A 22,037-nucleotide genomic window follows, 5' to 3' on the forward strand; every position below is an offset into this window, starting at 1 on the left:
ATAAGAACAGTTTAGTAACTAAGGTATAACACAAATCACTACTGCTACCACCAATGATAATAATGATAAAGGAAATAACAAGGGAACAGAATACAACACCTCACCACCCGCTGACCGATAACTCGCCCCCGAAGCCCGACCAAGCTCCGACCGATACCTCCTCCAACCCTGCAGTCTCCCAGCCCTTCCGGCTAACTCCCAGTTACATCCTGGGCATGACGTGCTGTGGTATGGAATACCTCTTTGGTCAGTTTGGGTCAGGTGTCCTGTCTCTGCTTCCTCCCAGCTTCCCCTCCTCCCTGGCAGAGCATGAGGCTCACAAAGTCCTTGGCCAAACCAAAACATCTCTATCAGCTCTGTTCCCGAGCCGAAAGTCAAAACACTGCACTGCACCAGCTACCAAGGAGGAGAAACATGACTGCTACTGCTGAACCCAGGACATTATCCACCCCTTATTCCATACCATTCACGTCATGCTCAGATCCCACATTTTCAATATACCATCACTCTTATCTCGGTGCACTCTTATCTTAGTGCATGGACCAGTCCCTATAAAGCTGCTGAGTCCATCTGGTACATGTCAGGCTCCATCTCTTATACCAGTCAGAGCAGGAGAGAATGTGTGCAGTGTTCACACTCGTGAATAATCTGGGCAATAGTGTCCATTGCTAAGTCCACCCCTCGATCATGAGTCCATCTCTATGTTGCATCTCTGCTCTGATGGCCTGAAGTGCCATGGGCCCACCAGGCTCAAAATAATTCACTGTCCCCTTCAGCAGTTTCTGCAGCTTGTTGCTGGGGACTCCATACAGCTGCCTTCCATCTCCGACGCTTCCAAAGCACTGGAGGGGCCCAGTGGACTAGATACTTGCCCATACTGTCACACACACCCTGCCACTCATGACTGTCCAGCCTTGGGGAAAACCTCTTGGTCCCCCTATATTGTCGTCTAACCCCAGACAAGACCCAAACCTGACTCTGCTTAACTTTTGAGATCAGACAAAATGGTTGTGGGTAGAACACAGTCTGTGTGTGTGCCAACATGCTGATCCCCATCACAATCAGCAGGCAGGTCCCAAGGATACCCAAAGGCCATTCGAAACCTTCAGAACTCTCAAACGATGCTGCTGTACTTGTCACTGGGGCTGGTGTAGCCTCTGTGCTTGCCGGCTCTCCCACCGCCAGCTTCTCTTTTCCTGAGTCCAGCTCTTCCTCCTCTGCCTTGCTGGGAAACGCTGCGTGGTCTCCTGCGTCCTCCTGGGGCTCGGCAGGCGGCTTCCGGGAAACGCTCTCGGCCGTCGCGGGGCTGGGCTCCTCCGCGGGGCTGGGCTCCTCCGCGGGGCTCGGCTCGGCCGCGGGGCTCGGCTCCTCCGCGGGCCTCGGCTCCTCCGCGGGCCTCGGCTCCTCCGCGGGGCTCGGCTCCTCCGCGGGGCTCGGCTCTTCCGCGGGGCTCGGCTCCTCCGCCGCCTTATCCCGCTGCTCGGCAGCCGCTTCCTTCTGCTCCTCGACCGCCCCGGCCTCCTCCACCGGCAGCCGTCCCCTGGCGGCCTCCGGCCCCGCTCCCGCCGCCGCTTGGTCCCCGGGGCCGCTCTCCTGAGCCGCTTCGGCTGCCGCCGGCTCCCGGGGCCGCTCCCCCTCGGCTCCCCGCAGCCTCACGAAGATGGAGAGTAGGGCGAGGGCCAGGACGGTGAAGAGCAGCCGGACGGCCAGGTACAAGTCCACGGCCACGTCCGTCCCGCCCTGCTGCTGGAGCCCGCCCGTATTACAAGCCGTTGCCATAAAGCACAGTGAGACAAGAACCTTAGCCCAGGCCCCACACTTGATAAACACTAACACAGCAAATACCGGCTCTAAGTAAGTTACAACGGTCTGAAGCTGTGAGATCAACAAGAACAACTCTGAGAGCCAATAAATCAGCATTGTGACGAGTGACTATTAATCCAGTCAGATCTGTCGTTATCTCAACCCTTCGTGCCCCACGTTGGGCGCCAAAAAGAACTGTCGTGGTTTAAACCCAGTCAGGTAATTCGTTCGCTCACTTCACCCCCTTTCTTGCCCTCCCCCTGCTCTCGGAGGGACGGAGAGGAGAATCAAAAGAATGCAACTCCCACGGGTTGAGCTAAGAACAGTTTAGTAACTAAGGTATAACACAAATCACTACTGCTACCACCAATGATAATAATGATAAAGGAAATAACAAGGGAACAGAATACAACACCTCACCACCCGCTGACCGATAACTCGCCCCCCAAGCCCGACCAAGCTCCGACCGATACCTCCTCCAACCCTGCAGTCTCCCAGCCCTTCCGGCTAACTCCCAGTTACATCCTGGGCATGACGTGCTGTGGTATGGAATACCTCTTTGGTCAGTTTGGGTCAGGTGTCCTGTCTCTGCTTCCTCCCAGCTTCCCCTCCTCCCTGGCAGAGCATGAGGCTCACAAAGTCCTTGGCCAAAACAAAACATCTCTATCAGCTCTGTTCCTGAGCCGAAAGTCAAAACACTGCACTGCACCAGCTACCGAGGAGGAGAAACATGACTGCTACTGCTGAGCCCAGGACAGACGTGAATGGTATGGAATAAGGGGTGGATAATGTCCTGGGTTCAGCAGTAGCAGTCATGTTTTTTTTCCTTTGTGGTAGCTGGTGCAGTGCTGTGTTTTGACTTCCAGCCTGAGAACAGTGTTGGTGAAGTCGATGTTTTCAGTTGTTGCTAAGTGATGTTTACCCTGACCAAGGACTTTGTGAGGCTCATGCTCTGCCAGGGAGGAGGGGAAGCCGGGAGGAAGCAGAGACGGGGCGCCTGACCCGGGCTAGCCAGGAAGGTATTCCATACCACAGCACGTCATGGCCAGGGTGGGGAGTGACTGGGAGTTACCCGGAAGGACACGGGCTTCCGGGTGGAACTCGTTTTCTTGGCCGGTGGTATCGTATTCTCTTCCCTTGTTATTTTCCCTTATCGTTGTTGTAGTTGATAGTAGCGGTGGTGATTTGTTGCTGGACTGTTCTTGTCTCAACCCGTGGGAGTTGCACTTTTTCGATCCTCCTCCCCGTTCCACCGGGAGCGGGAAAGGGGAGAACCCCGGTGGGGGGGGGGGACGACACGGACCTCGATTGTTGTCAGCTCGGCACCACTCCCTGGGAGTGAGTGAACAAGTTGCCTGACTGGGTTTAAACCACGACACAGCTACAGTCAGTATCAATGGAAACAGCATGGAGCAACTACCCAGCAGGACTGGGTTTACTCTGCAAAATATTCAGTGGTACATTTAAGAATAATTTCTTCTGGGTTTGGTTTTTTTTTTGACAGTTTCAGCTGAAAAGACAAAAGTATAATAATATTACTATATGAGTAAATTTACATGTGTCCTTCATCTGCATATAGCACCAGCATCACATTTCATACAGAGAAAATGGAGGTTAAGAGTGAACTTTTGGCCCAAATAAAGTCAGTGGGAGTTTTGCCATGGCCTTTAGAGGACCAGCTTGTTACCACAGGTATTCAGCCTGAGTCAGTATAACCCATTCTTATTTATGGACTTTATTTGTGAACACAATTTTTGCTTTAGTGGTTAGAGTGTGTTGAAAATACTGACCTTCTGAGCTAACGAAAGGCAAAAGCAGGAAAAAGAAAGAAGTGATTTGTGTGCACGATAAAAGTGGGGGTTTTTTGGTTGCTGTTTTTTTTTGTTTGTTTGTTTGTTTTTTTTCCAGAGCTGAAGAGCCACCTTTATTGTGCCGGTAGAGGGGGATCACAGTGGTCGCTCAGAGATGAAACACGGTTGGTGCCACTGAGGTGTCCAGGCCGCGCGTCGGGAGTTTGGGCCCGATCTTGCAAGTGGGAGTTGTCTCGCACCCACGTGGGGCTAGCGGGGATGGAGCTGCTGCCGCTTTCCAGTGCTGCGGAGTCAGAGGATGCTGCCGATGGCCGATGCCTGCTGGTTCTGGGGCTCCTGGTCTCAGGTATTGGCGAGCCCTGGGACAGCCCCTCACTGCCTGGCTGTGGGTGCTCCTTTCACCACGTGGTGCTGGCAGTTGGCTTCTCTCTCGCTGTCTTCTGAGCCGCGTGTAGGCAGCTTGGGTGTGACAGTTCAACTGGGAGCACGCTGGGGAGCCGTGGCACGGCCCGATTGTTGCAGTGCCAGTGTGTGGTGCCAGGGAACTGTGGCATGGCTGTATTGCCTCCTGTCTGTCAGTGCTGCAGCTGCTGCTCCCTGATGACTCGACTGTCACTGCTGCAGAGCTGCTAGCACGTGCTGGGGAGCGCTGGCGTAGCCCCGACACAGCCCGTCTGCGTGTGCTCCTCTTTGCACGTGGTGCTGGCGTGTGGCTGCTCTAACGGTGTCTTTTGCGCCGCGTGTTGGGAGTTTGGACCCGGCGTTGCGAGCGGGAGCGGTCTCACACCTGCACGGGCCCCGTGGATCCTGAGGCGCTGTCTCTTTGACGTGTTCTGGAGCCACGGGATGACGCTGATGGCCGCTGTCTTGTTGTGCTGTGGCTGTGGCTCGCACGTTCGCGTGAGCCCTGGGACCGCCTGGGCGCAGCCAGTCTGCGGGGGCTCCTCCCAGCTCGAGCTGCTGGTGTGTGGCTGCCCTGGGAGCGTCTTCTGGGCCGTGCATAGGGAGCTTGGGCCTGACGCTGCAAGCGGGAGCGGTCTCGCACCCGCATGGGCCCACCGGCTCTGTTGCTCCTGCTTCCTTGCAGTGGTGCAGAGCCATGGGATGCCGCCGATGGCTGCTGCCTGGTGGTGCTGCGGCTGCGGGTCTCACGTGGTGGGGAGCATTGGGACAGCCTTGGCACCGCCTGGCTGCTGGTATTGCTCGCAGCGCGTGTTGCTGGCGGTCGGCTTCTCTCCTGCAGTCTTCTAGGCCATGTGTAGGGTGCCTGGGTCTGACGGGTGCCCCGGGTTTGGTGTTGCCGTCGGTCAGGCCCAGGCTGGCTGGAGCAGCTGCAGCCCTCAGACACTGGGCAACTGGGGAATGGTGCCGATGGCATCTGTCTGCTGCTGCTGGGGCTGCTGGTCTCCTGTGTCTGAGGTTCAGGAGACTGGCCCGGTGCTGCTGGGCTGGCAGTGCTTTTAGGGATTGTCTTCCAGGACCGGGGCAGGGTCCTGAGCCGTGCCCCAGTCCTCCTGGAGCAGACAGGCTGTGCCAAGCTCACACCAGGCACCCTCTGCCGGGCCTTGCCTGACCCCTGGCCCCAGCCCAGGGCCACCCGGGTGCTTTGACACTTGGAGGTGCCCAGGCCAGCACAGCTCTCACACTGCCATCTGCCCTCATAGCTGTTTGTCAGGTTCGAGCAGCGTCTGTGAGTGCCCACAGCAGCGCAGGAGCGGCACAGGAACAGCTGCCAGGGCCCATTTTGCTCAGCCACCCGCCTGCCTCCTGGACAAAGGCACTCCCTGGCATCGCAGCTCGCGTGCCTCTGCTGCCGTTCTGTGGATGCATCGTTGTCTTCCCATGACGCTTTTCTTACGGGGAGTCGGATCCCCATGGAGAGCATTTCTGTTAGAAACAGTCTCCTGTTTTGGCACAGAGGGCACACCAAGGAAAAAGCGCCAGCATTCATAGCCTGTCCCTGGATGCAGGCCCTGTGGAACCAGGCGTGTTTGCATGCTGGGCACACCATGGTCCCATAGGTGGTTCTGCCTTCCACAGGGTCCTTGCAGATGAGGCAGTTGGCGTCCTCTGGAGCCGCCAGCTCTTGCTGCTGTGGGCGGTGCTCCCAGCAGAAGGAACTGTACGGCAGGAGGTAACGGGTGACGCATTCACCCTCCACGGCACAGGGGAGATGGAACCTGCGGTCGCAGCCCGTCTCCTGGCAGGTGATGGTGGCCCCCCTCTTGCCACACACAAAGCAGACCATCCGGGCTGCCAGCTTGGCTGTACGATCAACCTCTTCAGGAAGAAATTCCATCACTTCTTCCTGCTCGGTCCCATGTGGACGAAGGTCACTGGCAAAAAGCAGGCAAAGGTGATGAGCATAGATCCCCTGATATCTCAGTTTTGGCCCGCACATGTCCGGATCTGCCTTTACACGGCAACACAGAATGCATTCGTGCTCCATCGCGTCGGGTGTCCTGCAGCTCCTTGCGGAGGTGTCAGACATCAAAGGTTGGCAGTGCTGGAGCTTCTTCTCCAAACGCTCCTCTGCTACCTCTGAGGGAGAAGAGAGACGCGCGTGAGTTTGCAGCACAGGCCCAGAGCCCTGCGGTGTGGAGCCCCCTCCTCCCTCGGCAGCCCCCCGAGAGTCCTGTCCCTGCCCTCTACTCCCCGCACCTCACCAGGTCGCAGTGATGCACTGTGCCCAGCGTTCTCTTTTTATAGGCCTGCCCCTGCCACCGGTCAGAGTGGCCTCTGTGACATCAGCACTGCTGGCCTGCGTGCACCCCAAACACGGGCACGGGCATCCTCGGCCACACACCACCCACTGTGACACGGGCTCTTGGCACCCAGGTCGCCGGGGCGGCTGCTCCACCTGCAAGCGCAGACTCAAGGGCCAGCTTAGGGGCATGGTTTCCTGGTGAACTTGGCGGTGTTTGCTTAACGGTTGGACTCGATGACCTTGCCTGGTCTCTCACAAGATCCCTCTGCTGTGGGGTTGCTGAAAGTTGAAGAACAACAAGTGCCAATTGCGACCACAACAGTGCACCGGCGGCAATATCGCACCAACCGAGACTCCCTGATTCCCACCCATCAGCTGATCCGTGGACTGGAGAGTCAGGGGGTGATCAGCAGGACCCGCTCACCCTTTAATAGCCCCATATGGCCAGTGCGAAAGTCGAATAGAGACTAACAGTAGACTATCGTGGCCTGAATGAAGTCACACCACCATTGAGTGCTGCCGTACCGGACATGCTAGAACTTCAGTATGAACTAGAGTCAAAGGCAGCCAAGTGGTATGCCACGATTGATATTGCCAATGCATTTTTCTCAATTCCTTTGGCAGCAGAGCGCAGGCCACAGTTTGCTTTTACTGGGAGGGGTGTCCAGTTCACTTGGAACCGACTGCCCCAGGGGTGGAAACACAGCCCTACCATTTGCCACGGACTGATCCAGACTGCACTGGAACAGGGGCAAGCTCCAGAACACCTGCAATACATTGATGACATTATTGTGTGGGGCGATACAGCGGAAGAAGTCTTTGAGAAAGGGAGGAAAATAATCCAAATCCTGCTGAAAGCCGGTTTTGCCATAAGACGGAGTAAGGTCAAGGGACCTGCACAGGAGATTCAATTTTGGGGAATAAAATGGCAAGATGGACGTAGACAGATCCCCACAGATGTGATCAACAAGATAACAGCAATGTCTCCACCAACTAATAAGAAAGAAACGCAAGCTTTCTTGGGTGCAGTGGGGTTCTGGAGAATGCACATCCCGAATTACAGTTCGATTGTAAGCCCTCTCTATCATGTGACCCGGAAGAAGAATGATTTTAAATGGGGCCCTGAGCAGCAACAAGCCTTTGAGCAAATTAAACGCGAGATAGTTCATGCAGTAGCCCTTGGACCAGTCCGGACCGGACCAGATGTAAAAAATGTACTGTACACTGCAGCTGGGGAGAACGGTCCTACCTGGAGCCTCTGGCAGAAAGCTCCAGGGGAGACTCGAGGTCGACCCCTCGGCTTTTGGAGTCGGGGATATAAAGGATCTGAGGCCAGCTATACCCCAACTGAGAAAGAGATACTGGCAGCCTATGAAGGGGTTCGAGCTGCTTCGGAAGTGATTGGCACTGAAGCACAGCTCCTTCTAGCACCCCGGTTGCCCGTGCTGGGCTGGATGTTCAAAGGCAGGGTCTCCTCTACACATCATGCAACTGATGCTACATGGAGTAAATGGGCTGCACTAATTACACAACGAACTCAAATAGGAAATCTCAGTCATCCAGGCATTCTAGAAGTCATCATGGACTGGCCAGAGGGCAAAGATTTTGGAATGTCACCAAAGGAGGAGGTGGTGCGCGCTGAAGAGGCCCCACCATATAATAAACTGTCAGAAAGTGAAAAGCAGTATGCCTTGTTTACTGATGGCTCTTGCCGTATTGTGGGAAAGCATCGGAGATGGAAGGCAGCTGTATGGAGTCCTGGACGACAAGTTGCAGAAACTGCTGACGGAGAGGGTGAATCAAGTCAGTTTGCCGAGGTGAAAGCCATCCAGCTGGCCCTGCACATTGCTGAACGAGAAAAGTGGCCAGTACTTTATCTCTATACTGACTCATGGATGGTGGCAAATGCCCTGTGGGGGTGGTTGAAGCAATGGAAGCAGAGCAACTGGCAACGCAGAGGTAAACCCATCTGGGCTGCTGCACAGTGGAAAGATATCGCTGCCCAGGTGCAGAACCTGGTGGTGAAGGTACGTCATGTAGATGCCCATGTACCCAAGAGTCGGGCCACTGAGGAACACCAGAACAACCAACAAGTGGATAAAGCGGCTAAGATTGAAGTGGCTCAGATGGACTTAGATTGGCAACATAAAGGTGAATTATTTTTGGCCCGGTGGGCCCATGACACTTCAGGCCATCAGGGCAGAGATGCAACATATAGATGGGCCCGTGATCGAGGGGTGGACTTAACAATGGACACTATTGCCCAGGTTATTCATGAGTGTGAAACATGTGCTGCAATTAAACAAGCCAAGCGGTTAAAGCCTCTTTGGTATGGAGGACGATGGTTGAAGTATAAATATGGGGAGGCCTGGCAGATTGACTATATCACACTGCCACCAACCCGCCAAGGCAAGCGCCATGTGCTTACCATGGTGGAAGCAACCACCGGGTGGCTGGAAACATACGCTGTGCCCCATGCCACTGCCCGGAACACTATCCTGGGCCTTGAGAAACAGATTTTGTGGCGACACGGCACCCCAGAGAGAACTGAGTCAGACAATGGGACTCATTTCCGGAATAACCTTATAGATATTTGGGCCAAAGAGCATGGCATTGAGTGGGTGTATCACGTCCCCTACCATGCACCAGCCTCTGGGAAAATCGAACGGTACAATGGGCTGTTAAAAACTACACTGAGAGCAATGGGTGGCGGAACTTTCAAGCATTGGGATACACACTTACCAAAGGCCACCTGGTTGGTCAACACCAGAGGATCTGCCAACAGGGCTGGCCCAGCCCAGTCAGAACTTTTACATATTGTAGAGGGGGACAAAGTTCCAGTGGTGCATATGAAGAATTTGCTGGGGAAGACAGTCTGGGTAATTCCTGCTTCAGGTAAAGGCAAACCCACTCGTGGGATTGCTTTTGCTCTGGGACCTGGATATACTTGGTGGGTAATGCGGGAAGATGGGGAAGTCCCATGTATACCTCAAGGGGATTTGATTTTAGGGGAAAACAGCTAGTGAACTCAATTGTATGCTGTTGCCTGCTGTGTAATGCTTTTATAGCCCATCAACTAGATGTCCCCAGGTTACCAGCAACTGGCCCTGACTTCCCTCCAGCCATCGTCCCAACAGAGAATGAACTTTGAACATCATGGACCGAATGGACTCGGCAGCATTATAGGGATTGGTCCATGCACTAAGAAAATGATCTTTTCCTCTTGGTCTGTATGTATATGGATGTATATATATGGGAGAGCGATGGTGTATTGAAAATGTGGGATCTGAGCACGACGTTGTCGTGGTTTAAACCCAGTCAGGTAATTCGTTCGCTCACTTCCCCCCCTTTCTTGCCCTCCCCCTGCTCTCGGAGGGACGGAGAGGAGAATCAAAAGAATGCAACTCCCACGGGTTGAGCTAAGAACAGTTTAGTAACTAAGGTATAACACAAATCACTACTGCTACCACCAATGATAATAATGATAAAGGAAATAACAAGGGAACTGAATACAACACCTCACCACCCGCTGACCGATAACTCGCCCCCCAAGCCCGACCAAGCTCCGACCGATACCTCCTCCAACCCTGCAGTCTCCCAGCCCTTCCGGCTAACTCCCAGTTACATCCTGGGCATGACGTGCTGTGGTATGGAATACCTCTTTGGTCAGTTTGGGTCAGGTGTCCTGTCTCTGCTTCCTCCCAGCTTCCCCTCCTCCCTGGCAGAGCATGAGGCTCACAAAGTCCTTGGCCAAACCAAAACATCTCTATCAGCTCTGTTCCCGAGCCGAAAGTCAAAACACTGCACTGCACCAGCTACCAAGGAGGAGAAACATGACTGCTACTGCTGTACCCAGGACATTATCCACCCCTTATTCCATACCATTCACGTCATGCTCAGATCCCACATTTTCAATATACCATCACTCTTATCTCGGTGCACTCTTATCTTAGTGCATGGACCAGTCCCTATAAAGCTGCTGAGTCCATCTGGTACATGTCAGGCTCCATCTCTTATACCAGTCAGAGCAGGAGAGAATGTGTGCAGTGTTCACACTCGTGAATAATCTGGGCAATAGTGTCCATTGCTAAGTCCACCCCTCGATCATGAGTCCATCTCTATGTTGCATCTCTGCTCTGATGGCCTGAAGTGCCATGGGCCCACCAGGCTCAAAATAATTCACTGTCCCCTTCAGCAGTTTCTGCAGCTTGTTGCTGGGGACTCCATACAGCTGCCTTCCATCTCCGACGCTTCCAAAGCACTGGAGGGGCCCAGTGGACTAGATACTTGCCCATACTGTCACACACACCCTGCCACTCATGACTGTCCAGCCTTGGGGAAAACCTCTTGGTCCCCCTATATTGTCGTCTAACCCCAGACAAGACCCAAACCTGACTCTGCTTAACTTTTGAGATCAGACAAAATGGTTGTGGGTAGAACACAGTCTGTGTGTGTGCCAACATGCTGATCCCCATCACAATCAGCAGGCAGGTCCCAAGGATACCCAAAGGCCATTCGAAACCTTCAGAACTCTCAAACGATGCTGCTGTACTTGTCACTGGGGCTGGTGTAGCCTCTGTGCTTGCCGGCTCTCCCACCGCCAGCTTCTCTTTTCCTGAGTCCAGCTCTTCCTCCTCTGCCTTGCTGGGAAACGCTGCGTGGTCTCCTGCGTCCTCCTGGGGCTCGGCAGGCGGCTTCCGGGAAACGCTCTCGGCCGTCGCGGGGCTGGGCTCCTCCGCGGGGCTGGGCTCCTCCGCGGGGCTGGGCTCCTCCGCGGGGCTCGGCTCGGCCGCGGGGCTCGGCTCCTCCGCGGGCCTCGGCTCCTCCGCGGGGCTCGGCTCGGCCGCGGGGCTCGGCTCCTCCGCGGGGCTCGGCTCTTCCGCGGGGCTCGGCTCCTCCGCCGCCTTATCCCGCTGCTCGGCAGCCGCTTCCTTCTGCTCCTCGACCGCCCCGGCCTCCTCCACCGGCAGCCGTCCCCTGGCGGCCTCCGGCCCCGCTCCCGCCGCCGCTTGGTCCCCGGGGCCGCTCTCCTGAGCCGCTTCGGCTGCCGCCGGCTCCCGGGGCCGCTCCCCCTCGGCTCCCCGCAGCCTCACGAAGATGGAGAGTAGGGCGAGGGCCAGGACGGTGAAGAGCAGCCGGACGGCCAGGTACAAGTCCACGGCCACGTCCGTCCCGCCCTGCTGCTGGAGCCCGCCCGTATTACAAGCCGTTGCCATAAAGCACAGTGAGACAAGAACCTTAGCCCAGGCCCCACACTTGATAAACACTAACACAGCAAATACCGGCTCTAAGTAAGTTACAACGGTCTGAAGCTGTGAGATCAACAAGAACAACTCTGAGAGCCAATAAATCAGCATTGTGACGAGTGACTATTAATCCAGTCAGATCTGTCGTTATCTCAACCCTTCGTGCCCCACGCTGGGCGCCAAAAAGAACTGTCGTGGTTTAAACCCAGTCAGGTAATTCGTTCGCTCACTTCCCCCCTTTCTTGCCCTCCCCCTGCTCTCGGAGGGACGGAGAGGAGAATCAAAAGAATGCAACTCCCACGGGTTGAGCTAAGAACAGTTTAGTAACTAAGGTATAACACAAATCACTACTGCTACCACCAATGATAATAATGATAAAGGAAATAACAAGGGAACAGAATACAACACCTCACCACCCGCTGACCGATAACTCGCCCCCCAAGCCCGACCAAGCTCCGACCGATACCTCCTCCAACCCTGCAGTCTCCCAGCCCTTCCGGCTAACTCCCAGTTACATCCTGGGCATGACGTGCTGTGGTATGGAATACCTCTTTGGTCAGTTTGGGTCAGGTGTCCTGTCTCTGCTTCCTCCCAGCTTCCCCTCCTCCCTGGCAGAGCATGAGGCTCACAAAGTCCTTGGCCAAACCAAAACATCTCTATCAGCTCTGTTCCCGAGCCGAAAGTCAAAACACTGCACTGCACCAGCTACCGAGGAGGAGAAACATGACTGCTACTGCTGAACCCAGGACAGACGTGAATGGTATGGAATAAGGGGTGGATAATGTCCTGGGTTCAGCAGTAGCAGTCATGTTTTTTTTCCTTTGTGGTAGCTGGTGCAGTGCTGTGTTTTGACTTCCAGCCTGAGAACAGTGTTGGTGAAGTCGATGTTTTCAGTTGTTGCTGAGTGATGTTTACCCTGACCAAGGACTTTGTGAGGCTCATGCTCTGCCAGGGAGGAGGGGAAGCCGGGAGGAAGCAGAGACGGGGCGCCTGACCCGGGCTAGCCAGGAAGGTATTCCATACCACAGCACGTCATGGCCAGGGTGGGGAGTGACTGGGAGTTACCCGGAAGGACACGGGCTTCCGGGTGGAACTTGTTTTCTTGGCCGGTGGTATCGTATTCTCTTCCCTTGTTATTTTCCCTTATCGTTGTTGTAGTTGATAGTAGCGGTGGTGATTTGTTGCTGGACTGTTCTTGTCTCAACCCGTGGGAGTTGCACTTTTTCGATCCTCCTCCCCATTCCACCGGGAGCGGGCAAGGGGAGAACCCCGGGGGGGGGGGGGGGACGACACGGACCTCGATTGTTGTCAGCTCGGCACCACTCACTGGGAGTGAGTGAACAAGTTGCCTGACTGGGTTTAAACCACGACACAGGTACAGTCAATATCAATGGAAACAGCACGGAGCAACTACCCAGCAGGACTGGGTTTACTCTGCAAAATATTCAGTGGTACATTTAACCATAATTTCTTCAGGGTTTGGTTTTTTTTTTGACAGTTTCAGCTGAAAAGACAAAAGTATAATAATATTACTATATGAGTAAATTTACATGTGTCCTTCATCTGCATATAGCACCAGCATCACATTTCATACAGAGAAAATGGAGGTTGAGAGTGAACTTTTGGCCCAAATAAAGTCAGTGGGAGTTTTGCCATGGCCTTTAGAGGACCAGCTTGTTACCAGAGGACAGCCTGAGTCAGTATAACCCATTCTTATTTATGGACTTTATTTGTGAACACAATTTTTGCTTTAGTGGTTAGAGTGTGTTGAAAATACTGACCTTCTGAGCTAACGAAAGGCAAAAGCAGGAAAAAAAAAGAAGTGATTTGTGTGCACGATAAAAGTGGGGGTTTTTTGGTTGCTGTTTTTTTTTGTTTGTTTGTTTGTTTTTTTTCCAGAGCTGAAGAGCCACCTTTATTGTGCCGGTAGAGGGGGATCACAGTGGTCGCTCAGAGATGAAACACGGTTGGTGCCACTGAGGTGTCCAGGCCGCGCGTCGGGAGTTTGGGCCCGATCTTGCAAGTGGGAGTTGTCTCGCACCCACGTGGGGCTAGCGGGGATGGAGCTGCTGCCGCTTTCCAGTGCTGCGGAGTCAGAGGATGCTGCCGATGGCCGATGCCTGCTGGTTCTGGGGCTCCTGGTCTCAGGTATTGGCGAGCCCTGGGACAGCCCCTCACTGCCTGGCTGTGGGTGCTCCTTTCACCACGTGGTGCTGGCGGTTGGCTTCTCTCTCGCTGTCTTCTGAGCCGCGTGTAGGCAGCTTGGGTGTGACAGTTCAACTGGGAGCACGCTGGGGAGCCGTGGCACGGCCCGATTGTTGCAGTGCCAGTGTGTGGTGCCAGGGAACTGTGGCATGGCTGTATTGCCTCCTGTCTGTCAGTGCTGCAGCTGCTGCTCCCTGATGACTCGACTGTCACTGCTGCAGAGCTGCTAGCACGTGCTGGGGAGCGCTGGCGTAGCCCCGACACAGCCCGTCTGCATGTGCTCCTCTTTGCACGTGGTGCTGGCGTGTGGCTGCTCTAACGGTGTCTTTTGCGCCGCGTGTTGGGAGTTTGGACCCGGCGTTGCGAGCGGGAGCGGTCTCACACCTGCACGGGCCCCGTGGATCCTGAGGCGCTGTCTCTTTGACGTGTTCTGGAGCCACGGGATGACGCTGATGGCCGCTGTCTTGTTGTGCTGTGGCTGTGGCTCGCACGTTCGCGTGAGCCCTGGGACCGCCTGGGCGCAGCCAGTCTGCGGGGGCTCCTCCCAGCTCGAGCTGCTGGTGTGTGGCTGCCCTGGGAGCGTCTTCTGGGCCGTGCATAGGGAGCTTGGGCCCGACGCTGCAAGCGGGAGCGGTCTCGCACCCGCATGGGCCCACCGGCTCTGTTGCTCCTGCTTCCTTGCAGTGGTGCAGGGCCATGGGATGCCGCCGATGGCTGCTGCCTGGTGGTGCTGCGGCTGCGGGTCTCACGTGGTGGGGAGCATTGGGACAGCCTTGGCACCGCCTGGCTGCTGGTATTGCTCGCAGCGCGTGTTGCTGGCGGTCGGCTTCTCTCCTGCAGTCTTCTAGGCCATGTGTAGGGTGCCTGGGTCTGACGGGTGCCCCGGGTTTGGTGTTGCCGTCGGTCAGGCCCAGGCTGGCTGGAGCAGCTGCAGCCCTCAGACACTGGGCAACTGGGGAATGGTGCTGATGGCATCTGTCTGCTGCTGCTGGGGCTGCTGGTCTCCTGTGTCTGAGGTTCAGGAGACTGGCCCGGTGCTGCTGGGCTGGCAGTGCTTTTAGGGATTGTCTTCCAGGACCGGGGCAGGGTCCTGAGCCGTGCCCCAGTCCGCCTGGAGCAGACAGGCTGTGCCAAGCTCACACCAGGCACCCTCTGCTGGGCCTTGCCTGACCCCTGGCCCCAGCCCAGGGTCACCCGGGTGCTTTGACACTTGGAGGTGCCCAGGCCAGCACAGCTGTCACACTGCCATCTGCCCTCATAGCTGTTTGTCAGGTTCGAGCAGCGTCTGTGAGTGCCCTCAGCAGCGCAGGAGCGGCACAGGAACAGCTGCCAGGGCCCATTTTGCTCAGCCACCCGCCTGCCTCCTGGACAAAGGCACTCCCTGGCATCGCAGCTCGCGTGCCTCTGCTGCCGTTCTGTGGATGCATCGTTGTCTTCCCATGACGCTTTTCTTACGGGGAGTCGGATCCCCATGGAGAGCATTTCTGTTAGAAACAGTCTCCTGTTTTGGCACAGAGGGCACACCAAGGAAAAAGCGCCAGCATTCATAGCCTGTCCCTGGATGCAGGCCCTGTGGAACCAGGCGTGTTTGCATGCTGGGCACACCATGGTCCCATAGGTGGTTCTGCCTTCCACAGGGTCCTTGCAGATGAGGCAGTTGGCGTCCTCTGGAGCCGCCAGCTCTTGCTGCTGTGGGCGGTGCTCCCAGCAGAAGGAACTGTACGGCAGGAGGTAACGGGTGACGCATTCACCCTCCACGGCACAGGGGAGATGGAACCTGCGGTCGCAGCCCGTCTCCTGGCAGGTGATGGTGGCCCCCCTCTTGCCACACACAAAGCAGACCATCCGGGCTGCCAGCTTGGCTGTACGATCAACCTCTTCAGGAAGAAATTCCATCACTTCTTCCTGCTCGGTCCCTTGTGGACGAAGGTCACTGGCAAAAAGCAGGCAAAGGTGATGAGCATAGATCCCCTGATATCTCAGTTTTGGCCCGCACATGTCCGGATCTGCCTTTACACGGCAACACAGAATGCATTCGTGCTCCATCGCGTCGGGTGTCCTGCAGCTCCTTGCGGAGGTGTCAGACATCAAAGGTTGGCAGTGCTGGAGCTTCTTCTCCAAACGCTCCTCTGCTACCTCTGAGGGAGAAGAGAGACGCGCGTGAGTTTGCAGCACAGGCCCAGAGCCCTGCGGTGTGGAGCCCCCTCCTCCCTCGGCAGCCCCCCGAGAGTCCTGTCCCTGCCCTCTACTCCCCGCACCTCACCAGGTCGCAGTGATGCACTGTGCCCAGCGTTCTCTTTTTATAGGCCTGCCCCTGCCACCGGTCAGAGTGGCCTCTGTGACATCAGCACTGCTGGCCTGCGTGCACCCCAAACACGGGCACGGGCATCCTCGGCCACACACCACCCACTGTGACACGGGCTCTTGGCACCCAGGTCGCCGGGGCGGCTGCTCCACTTGCAAGCGCAGACTCAAGGGCCAGCTTAGGGGCATGGTTTCCTGGTGAACTTGGCGGTGTTTGCTTAACGGTTGGACTCGATGACCTTTATGGCCTTCTCCAGCCTAAATGATTCCTGTGACTCTCATTACCATTCCACTATTATTTTATCACCATTTGCTTACGCTATGGTTAACATTTAAAAGATTTAAAAGCTTATCAAGGGGCGTTTCAGCTCTGTATTTGGCACTACTGGGGTCTGCATTAATGCGTGTAAGTTACCTGTAAAATGGGAGCAATGAGGTGGTCAAATTAATGCCTGAATGGGTGTGTGTTTTCTTGAGCGGTTACGTATGCTTTTTGCCCTTTTTTTTTTAAAATGACAAAATCTGTTTTAAGTGTAGGTTGTCTTTCATGAGCATTTGTAACTTTGCCAGGTACTTAGTAACCTGTCAGCGTGTCAGAAGTCACTGGCACTGGGGTGCATGATTGTGGGGGGTGAGCCGTGAGGGCCCGGCCGGCTGGGTGGGTGGGTGGGTGGGTGGGTGCAGGAGGTGGGTCAGCAGGAGGTGCTGCTGACATCTAGGGAAAGGACAATGCGCTGGGCGCAGTCCCTCATGCTGCCCCTTGAGAAAGGCAGGGGAGGAGGAAGCCAACCAAGGAGCCTGGAATCTCCCAGTCCAGATCTGAAGTGCGTACAGGGGCAACAGCTGCTACTCAAACTTTGGCTGATATGAACAGCACAGCTACCCCAGCGGCAAGTACAGCAGCTGCTCAAACTTCAACCGCAACAGACAGCGCGGTTACCCCAGCTCCAAGCACAGCAGCTGCACCAACCCCAGCGACAAGTACAGTCGCTACTCAAACTTTGGCCTCAATGAACAGAGCAGCTACGCCAGTGGCAAGTACAGCAGCTGCTCAAACTTCAACCGCAACAGACAGCGCGGTTACCCCAGCTCCATGCACAGCAGCTACACCACCCCTAGCAACAAGTACAGTTGCTACTCAACCACAGTGATAATCACTGCAGCCAAACCAGAGGACCAATTCGTACCAATATCGGTTGCCCCTGTACGCAAGAGAACAAGCAAAAAGGAGGCAAAAAGGGTGAAACGAGATGAAGAAACAAGGAATTCACCACCCGCTCCAGAATCTGATCAGGAGTCATCATCACATGACGAAGAAGAAGAAGAAGAGGTAACTTCTCGACCTCGGACCTCAACCGAGCTGCGGAATATGCAAAAAGATTTTACCCGTCAACCAGGGGAGCACATCATCACCTGGTTACTCCGATGCTGGGACAATGGGGCCGATGGTCACGAACTAGAAGGTACAGAAGCCAAGCAGCTGGGATCACTTGCTAGAGAAGGCGGAATTGACAAAGCAATTGCAAGAGAGAAAAAGTCCCTCAGCCTTTGGAGGCGGCTCTTGGCAGCTGTGAAAGGAAGGTTTCCGTACAAGGACGATGTTACGAATCGTTCGGCCAAGTGGACTACTATAGACAAAGGCATCCAGTCTCTGAGGAAATCGGCCATCGTAGAGATGATCTATCACATCAAGCTGAATGACGGGCATACACCTATAGATCTAGATGATGTTGAATGTACACGACCCATGTGGCGAAAACTTACACGGAATGCACTGTCATCATATGCCCATTCATTGGCAACAGTAACCTGGAATGACATAGTACCACTAACTGTGGATGAAATGGTTCATAAACTCCGAGAGTTCGAAGACAATCTCACCCCTTCCATCATCTCAGCTGTGAAAAAACTGTCCCAGGACCTCGAACAATTGAGGGACGATCTATCTGATTTATCCAGCTCCTCACGTGTACCAACATACGTCTCAGCTATTAACAAAAGGCATCCTATTGTTCAAGAGAGGAGATACAGGAGGTATACGCCACGGGGTACCCTATGGTTTTACCTGCTGGATCACGGAGAAGACATGACAAAGTGGGATGGAAAACCTCCTTCAGCTTTGGAGGAACGGGTGAGTGAACTGAAGAGGGGAGCAAGGGCCAAGACTGATCGTCCCATGAGAGCTACGGCTTCAGTCTCTGGTGAGCAGTTTCTCAGATGGAATGGAAGAGCTGATTTTACTCCAGCTCCTGTGATAACGAAGAATAATCCCTTTCACCACGACTTAAGTGTCCAAGGCTGTGACGACCATTAGAGGGGCCCTGCCTCCAGCCAGGTGGAGGTAGGGGACAATCGGATTTACTGGACTGTGTGGATCAGATGGCCTGGCACATCAGTCCCACAGAAGTATAAGGCTCTAGTAGATACCGGTGCACAGCGTACCCTGATGCCATCAAGCTGTCAAGGGGTGGAACCCATCTATATTTCTGGAGTGACAGGAGGATCCCAAGAGTTGACTGTGCTGGAGGCTGAAATCAGCCTGACTGGGAGGGAATGGCAAAAGCACCCTATTGTGACTGGTCCAGAGGCTCCATGCATCCTCGGCATAGACTACCTCAAGAGAGGGTACTTCAAAGACCCAAAAGGGTACCGGTGGGCTTTTGGTATTGCTGCTTTGGAGACTGAGGAAATTGAGCAGCTGTCCACCTTGCCTGGTCTCTCACAAGATCCCTCTGCTGTGGGGTTGCTGAAAGTTGAAGAACAACAAGTGCCAATTGCGACCACAACAGTGCACCGGCGGCAATATCGCACCAACCGAGACTCCCTGATTCCCACCCATCAGCTGATCCGTGGACTGGAGAGTCAGGGGGTGATCAGCAGGACCCGCTCACCCTTTAATAGCCCCATATGGCCAGTGCGAAAGTCGAATGGAGACTAACAGTAGACTATCGTGGCCTGAATGAAGTCACACCACCATTGAGTGCTGCCGTACCGGACATGCTAGAACTTCAGTATGAACTAGAGTCAAAGGCAGCCAAGTGGTATGCCACGATTGATATTGCCAATGCATTTTTCTCAATTCCTTTGGCAGCAGAGTGCAGGCCACAGTTTGCTTTTACTTGGAGGGGTGTCCAGTTCACTTGGAACCGACTGCCCCAGGGGTGGAAACACAGCCCTACCATTTGCCACGGACTGATCCAGACTGCACTGGAACAGGGGCAAGCTCCAGAACACCTGCAATACATTGATGACATTATTGTGTGGGGCGATACAGCGGAAGAAGTCTTTGAGAAAGGGAGGAAAATAATCCAAATCCTGCTGAAAGCCGGTTTTGCCATAAAACGGAGTAAGGTCAAGGGACCTGCACAGGAGATTCAATTTTGGGGAATAAAATGGCAAGATGGACGTAGACAGATCCCCACAGATGTGATCAACAAGATAACAGCAATGTCTCCACCAACTAATAAGAAAGAAACGCAAGCTTTCTTGGGTGCAGTGGGGTTCTGGAGAATGCACATCCCGAATTACAGTTCGATTGTAAGCCCTCTCTATCATGTGACCCGGAAGAAGAATGATTTTAAATGGGGCCCTGAGCAGCAACAAGCCTTTGAGCAAATTAAACGCGAGATAGTTCATGCAGTAGCCCTTGGACCAGTCCGGACCAGACCAGATGTAAAAAATGTACTGTACACTGCAGCTGGGGAGAACGGTCCTACCTGGAGCCTCTGGCAGAAAGCTCCAGGGGAGACTCGAGGTCGACCCCTCGGCTTTTGGAGTCGGGGATATAAAGGATCTGAGGCCAGCTATACCCCAACTGAGAAAGAGATACTGGCAGCCTATGAAGGGGTTCGAGCTGCTTCGGAAGTGATTGGCACTGAAGCACAGCTCCTTCTAGCACCCCGGTTGCCCGTGCTGGGCTGGATGTTCAAAGGCAGGGTCTCCTCTACACATCATGCAACTGATGCTACATGGAGTAAATGGGCTGCACTAATTACACAACGAACTCAAATAGGAAATCTCAGTCATCCAGGCATTCTAGAAGTCATCATGGACTGGCCAGAGGGCAAAGATTTTGGAATGTCACCAAAGGAGGAGGTGGTGCGCGCTGAAGAGGCCCCACCATATAATAAACTGTCAGAAAGTGAAAAGCAGTGTGCCTTGTTTACTGATGGCTCTTGCCGTATTGTGGGAAAGCATCGGAGATGGAAGGCAGCTGTATGGAGTCCTGGACGACAAGTTGCAGAAACTGCTGACAGAGAGGGTGAATCAAGTCAGTTTGCCGAGGTGAAAGCCATCCAGCTGGCCCTGCACATTGCTGAACGAGAAAAGTGGCCAGTACTTTATCTCTATACTGACTCATGGATGGTGGCAAATGCCCTGTGGGGGTGGTTGAAGCAATGGAAGCAGAGCAACTGGCAACGCAGAGGTAAACCCATCTGGGCTGCTGCACGGTGGAAAGATATCGCTGCCCAGGTGCAGAACCTGGTGGTGAAGGTACGTCATGTAGATGCCCATGTACCCAAGAGTCGGGCCACTGAGGAACACCAGAACAACCAACAAGTGGATAAAGCGGCTAAGATTGAAGTGGCTCAGATGGACTTAGATTGGCAACATAAAGGTGAATTATTTTTGGCCCGGTGGGCCCATGACACTTCAGGCCATCAGGGCAGAGATGCAACATATAGATGGGCCCGTGATCGAGGGGTGGACTTAACAATGGACACTATTGCCCAGGTTATTCATGAGTGTGAAACATGTGCTGCAATTAAACAAGCCAAGCGGTTAAAGCCTCTTTGGTATGGAGGACGATGGTTGAAGTATAAATATGGGGAGGCCTGGCAGATTGACTATATCACACTGCCACCAACCCGCCAAGGCAAGCGCCATGTGCTTACCATGGTGGAAGCAACCACCGGGTGGCTGGAAACATACGCTGTGCCCCATGCCACTGCCCGGAACACTATCCTGGGCCTTGAGAAACAGATTTTGTGGCGACACGGCACCCCAGAGAGAACTGAGTCAGACAATGGGACTCATTTCCGGAATAACCTTATAGATATTTGGGCCAAAGAGCATGGCATTGAGTGGGTGTATCACGTCCCCTACCATGCACCAGCCTCTGGGAAAATCGAACGGTACAATGGGCTGTTAAAAACTACACTGAGAGCAATGGGTGGCGGAACTTTCAAGCATTGGGATACACACTTACCAAAGGCCACCTGGTTGGTCAACACCAGAGGATCTGCCAACAGGGCTGGCCCAGCCCAGTCAGAACTTTTACATATTGTAGAGGGGGACAAAGTTCCCGTGGTGCATATGAAGAATTTGCTGGGGAAGACAGTCTGGGTAATTCCTGCTTCAGGTAAAGGCAAACCCACTCGTGGGATTGCTTTTGCTCTGGGACCTGGATATACTTGGTGGGTAATGCGGGAAGATGGGGAAGTCCCATGTATACCTCAAGGGGATTTGATTTTAGGGGAAAACAGCTAGTGAACTCAATTGTATGCTGTTGCCTGCTGTGTAATGCTTTTATAGCCCATCAACTAGATGTCCCCAGGTTACCAGCAACTGGCCCTGACTTCCCTCCAGCCATCGTCCCAACAGAGAATGAACTTTGAACATCATGGACCGAATGGACTCGGCAGCATTATAGGGATTGGTCCATGCACTAAGAAAATGATCTTTTCCTCTTGGTCTGTATGTATATGGATGTATATATATGGGAGAGCGATGGTGTATTGAAAATGTGGGATCTGAGCACGACGTTGTCGTGGTTTAAACCCAGTCAGGTAATTCGTTCGCTCACTTCCCCCCTTTCTTGCCCTCCCCCTGCTCTCGGAGGGACGGAGAGGAGAATCAAAAGAATGCTACTCCCACGGGTTGAGATAAGAACAGTTTAGTAACTAAGGTATAACACAAATCACTACTGCTACCACCAATGATAATAATGATAAAGGAAAT

The 22,037-nt window shown here is 54.3% G+C and overlaps 2 protein-coding genes across 2 annotated transcripts; both read right to left on the reverse strand.

Moving 5' to 3' along the window:
- Positions 1 to 4,395: 4,395 nt before the first annotated feature.
- LOC133270824 (histone-lysine N-methyltransferase 2D-like) lies at positions 4,396 to 6,063 on the reverse strand. Its single transcript, XM_061456371.1, has one exon. The coding sequence runs from the start codon at positions 6,061 to 6,063 to the stop codon at positions 4,396 to 4,398; it is 1,668 nt and encodes a 555-aa protein (XP_061312355.1).
- A 7,935-nt stretch (positions 6,064 to 13,998) lies between these two features.
- LOC133270748 (PHD finger protein 7-like) lies at positions 13,999 to 15,818 on the reverse strand. Its single transcript, XM_061456226.1, has 2 exons — positions 14,939 to 15,818; positions 13,999 to 14,390 (listed from the first exon to the last, which is right to left on the reverse strand). The coding sequence occupies exons 1-2, from the start codon at positions 15,816 to 15,818 to the stop codon at positions 13,999 to 14,001; spliced, it is 1,272 nt and encodes a 423-aa protein (XP_061312210.1).
- Positions 15,819 to 22,037: the final 6,219 nt, after the last annotated feature.

Source organism: Pezoporus flaviventris, unplaced genomic scaffold, assembly GCF_033815535.1.
Source record: "Pezoporus flaviventris isolate CSIRO_AGI_PZ_B2104156 unplaced genomic scaffold, CSIRO_AGI_Pfla_v1 ptg000022l, whole genome shotgun sequence".
Taxonomy (NCBI): domain Eukaryota; kingdom Metazoa; phylum Chordata; class Aves; order Psittaciformes; family Psittacidae; genus Pezoporus; species Pezoporus flaviventris.

Bases quoted from the DNA above. Each gene is read 5' to 3' on its own strand.
- LOC133270748 (XM_061456226.1), bottom strand. From the start codon at position 15,818: ATGGAGCACGAATGCATTCTGTGTTGCCGTGTAAAGGCAGATCCGGAC. The intron at 14,391-14,938 runs GCAAGGCCCAGC...TCCCGCTTGCAG, and splicing joins GGGCTGGGGCCAGGGGTCAG to CGTCGGGCCCAAGCTCCCTA.
- LOC133270824 (XM_061456371.1), bottom strand. From the start codon at position 6,063: ATGGAGCACGAATGCATTCTGTGTTGCCGTGTAAAGGCAGATCCGGAC.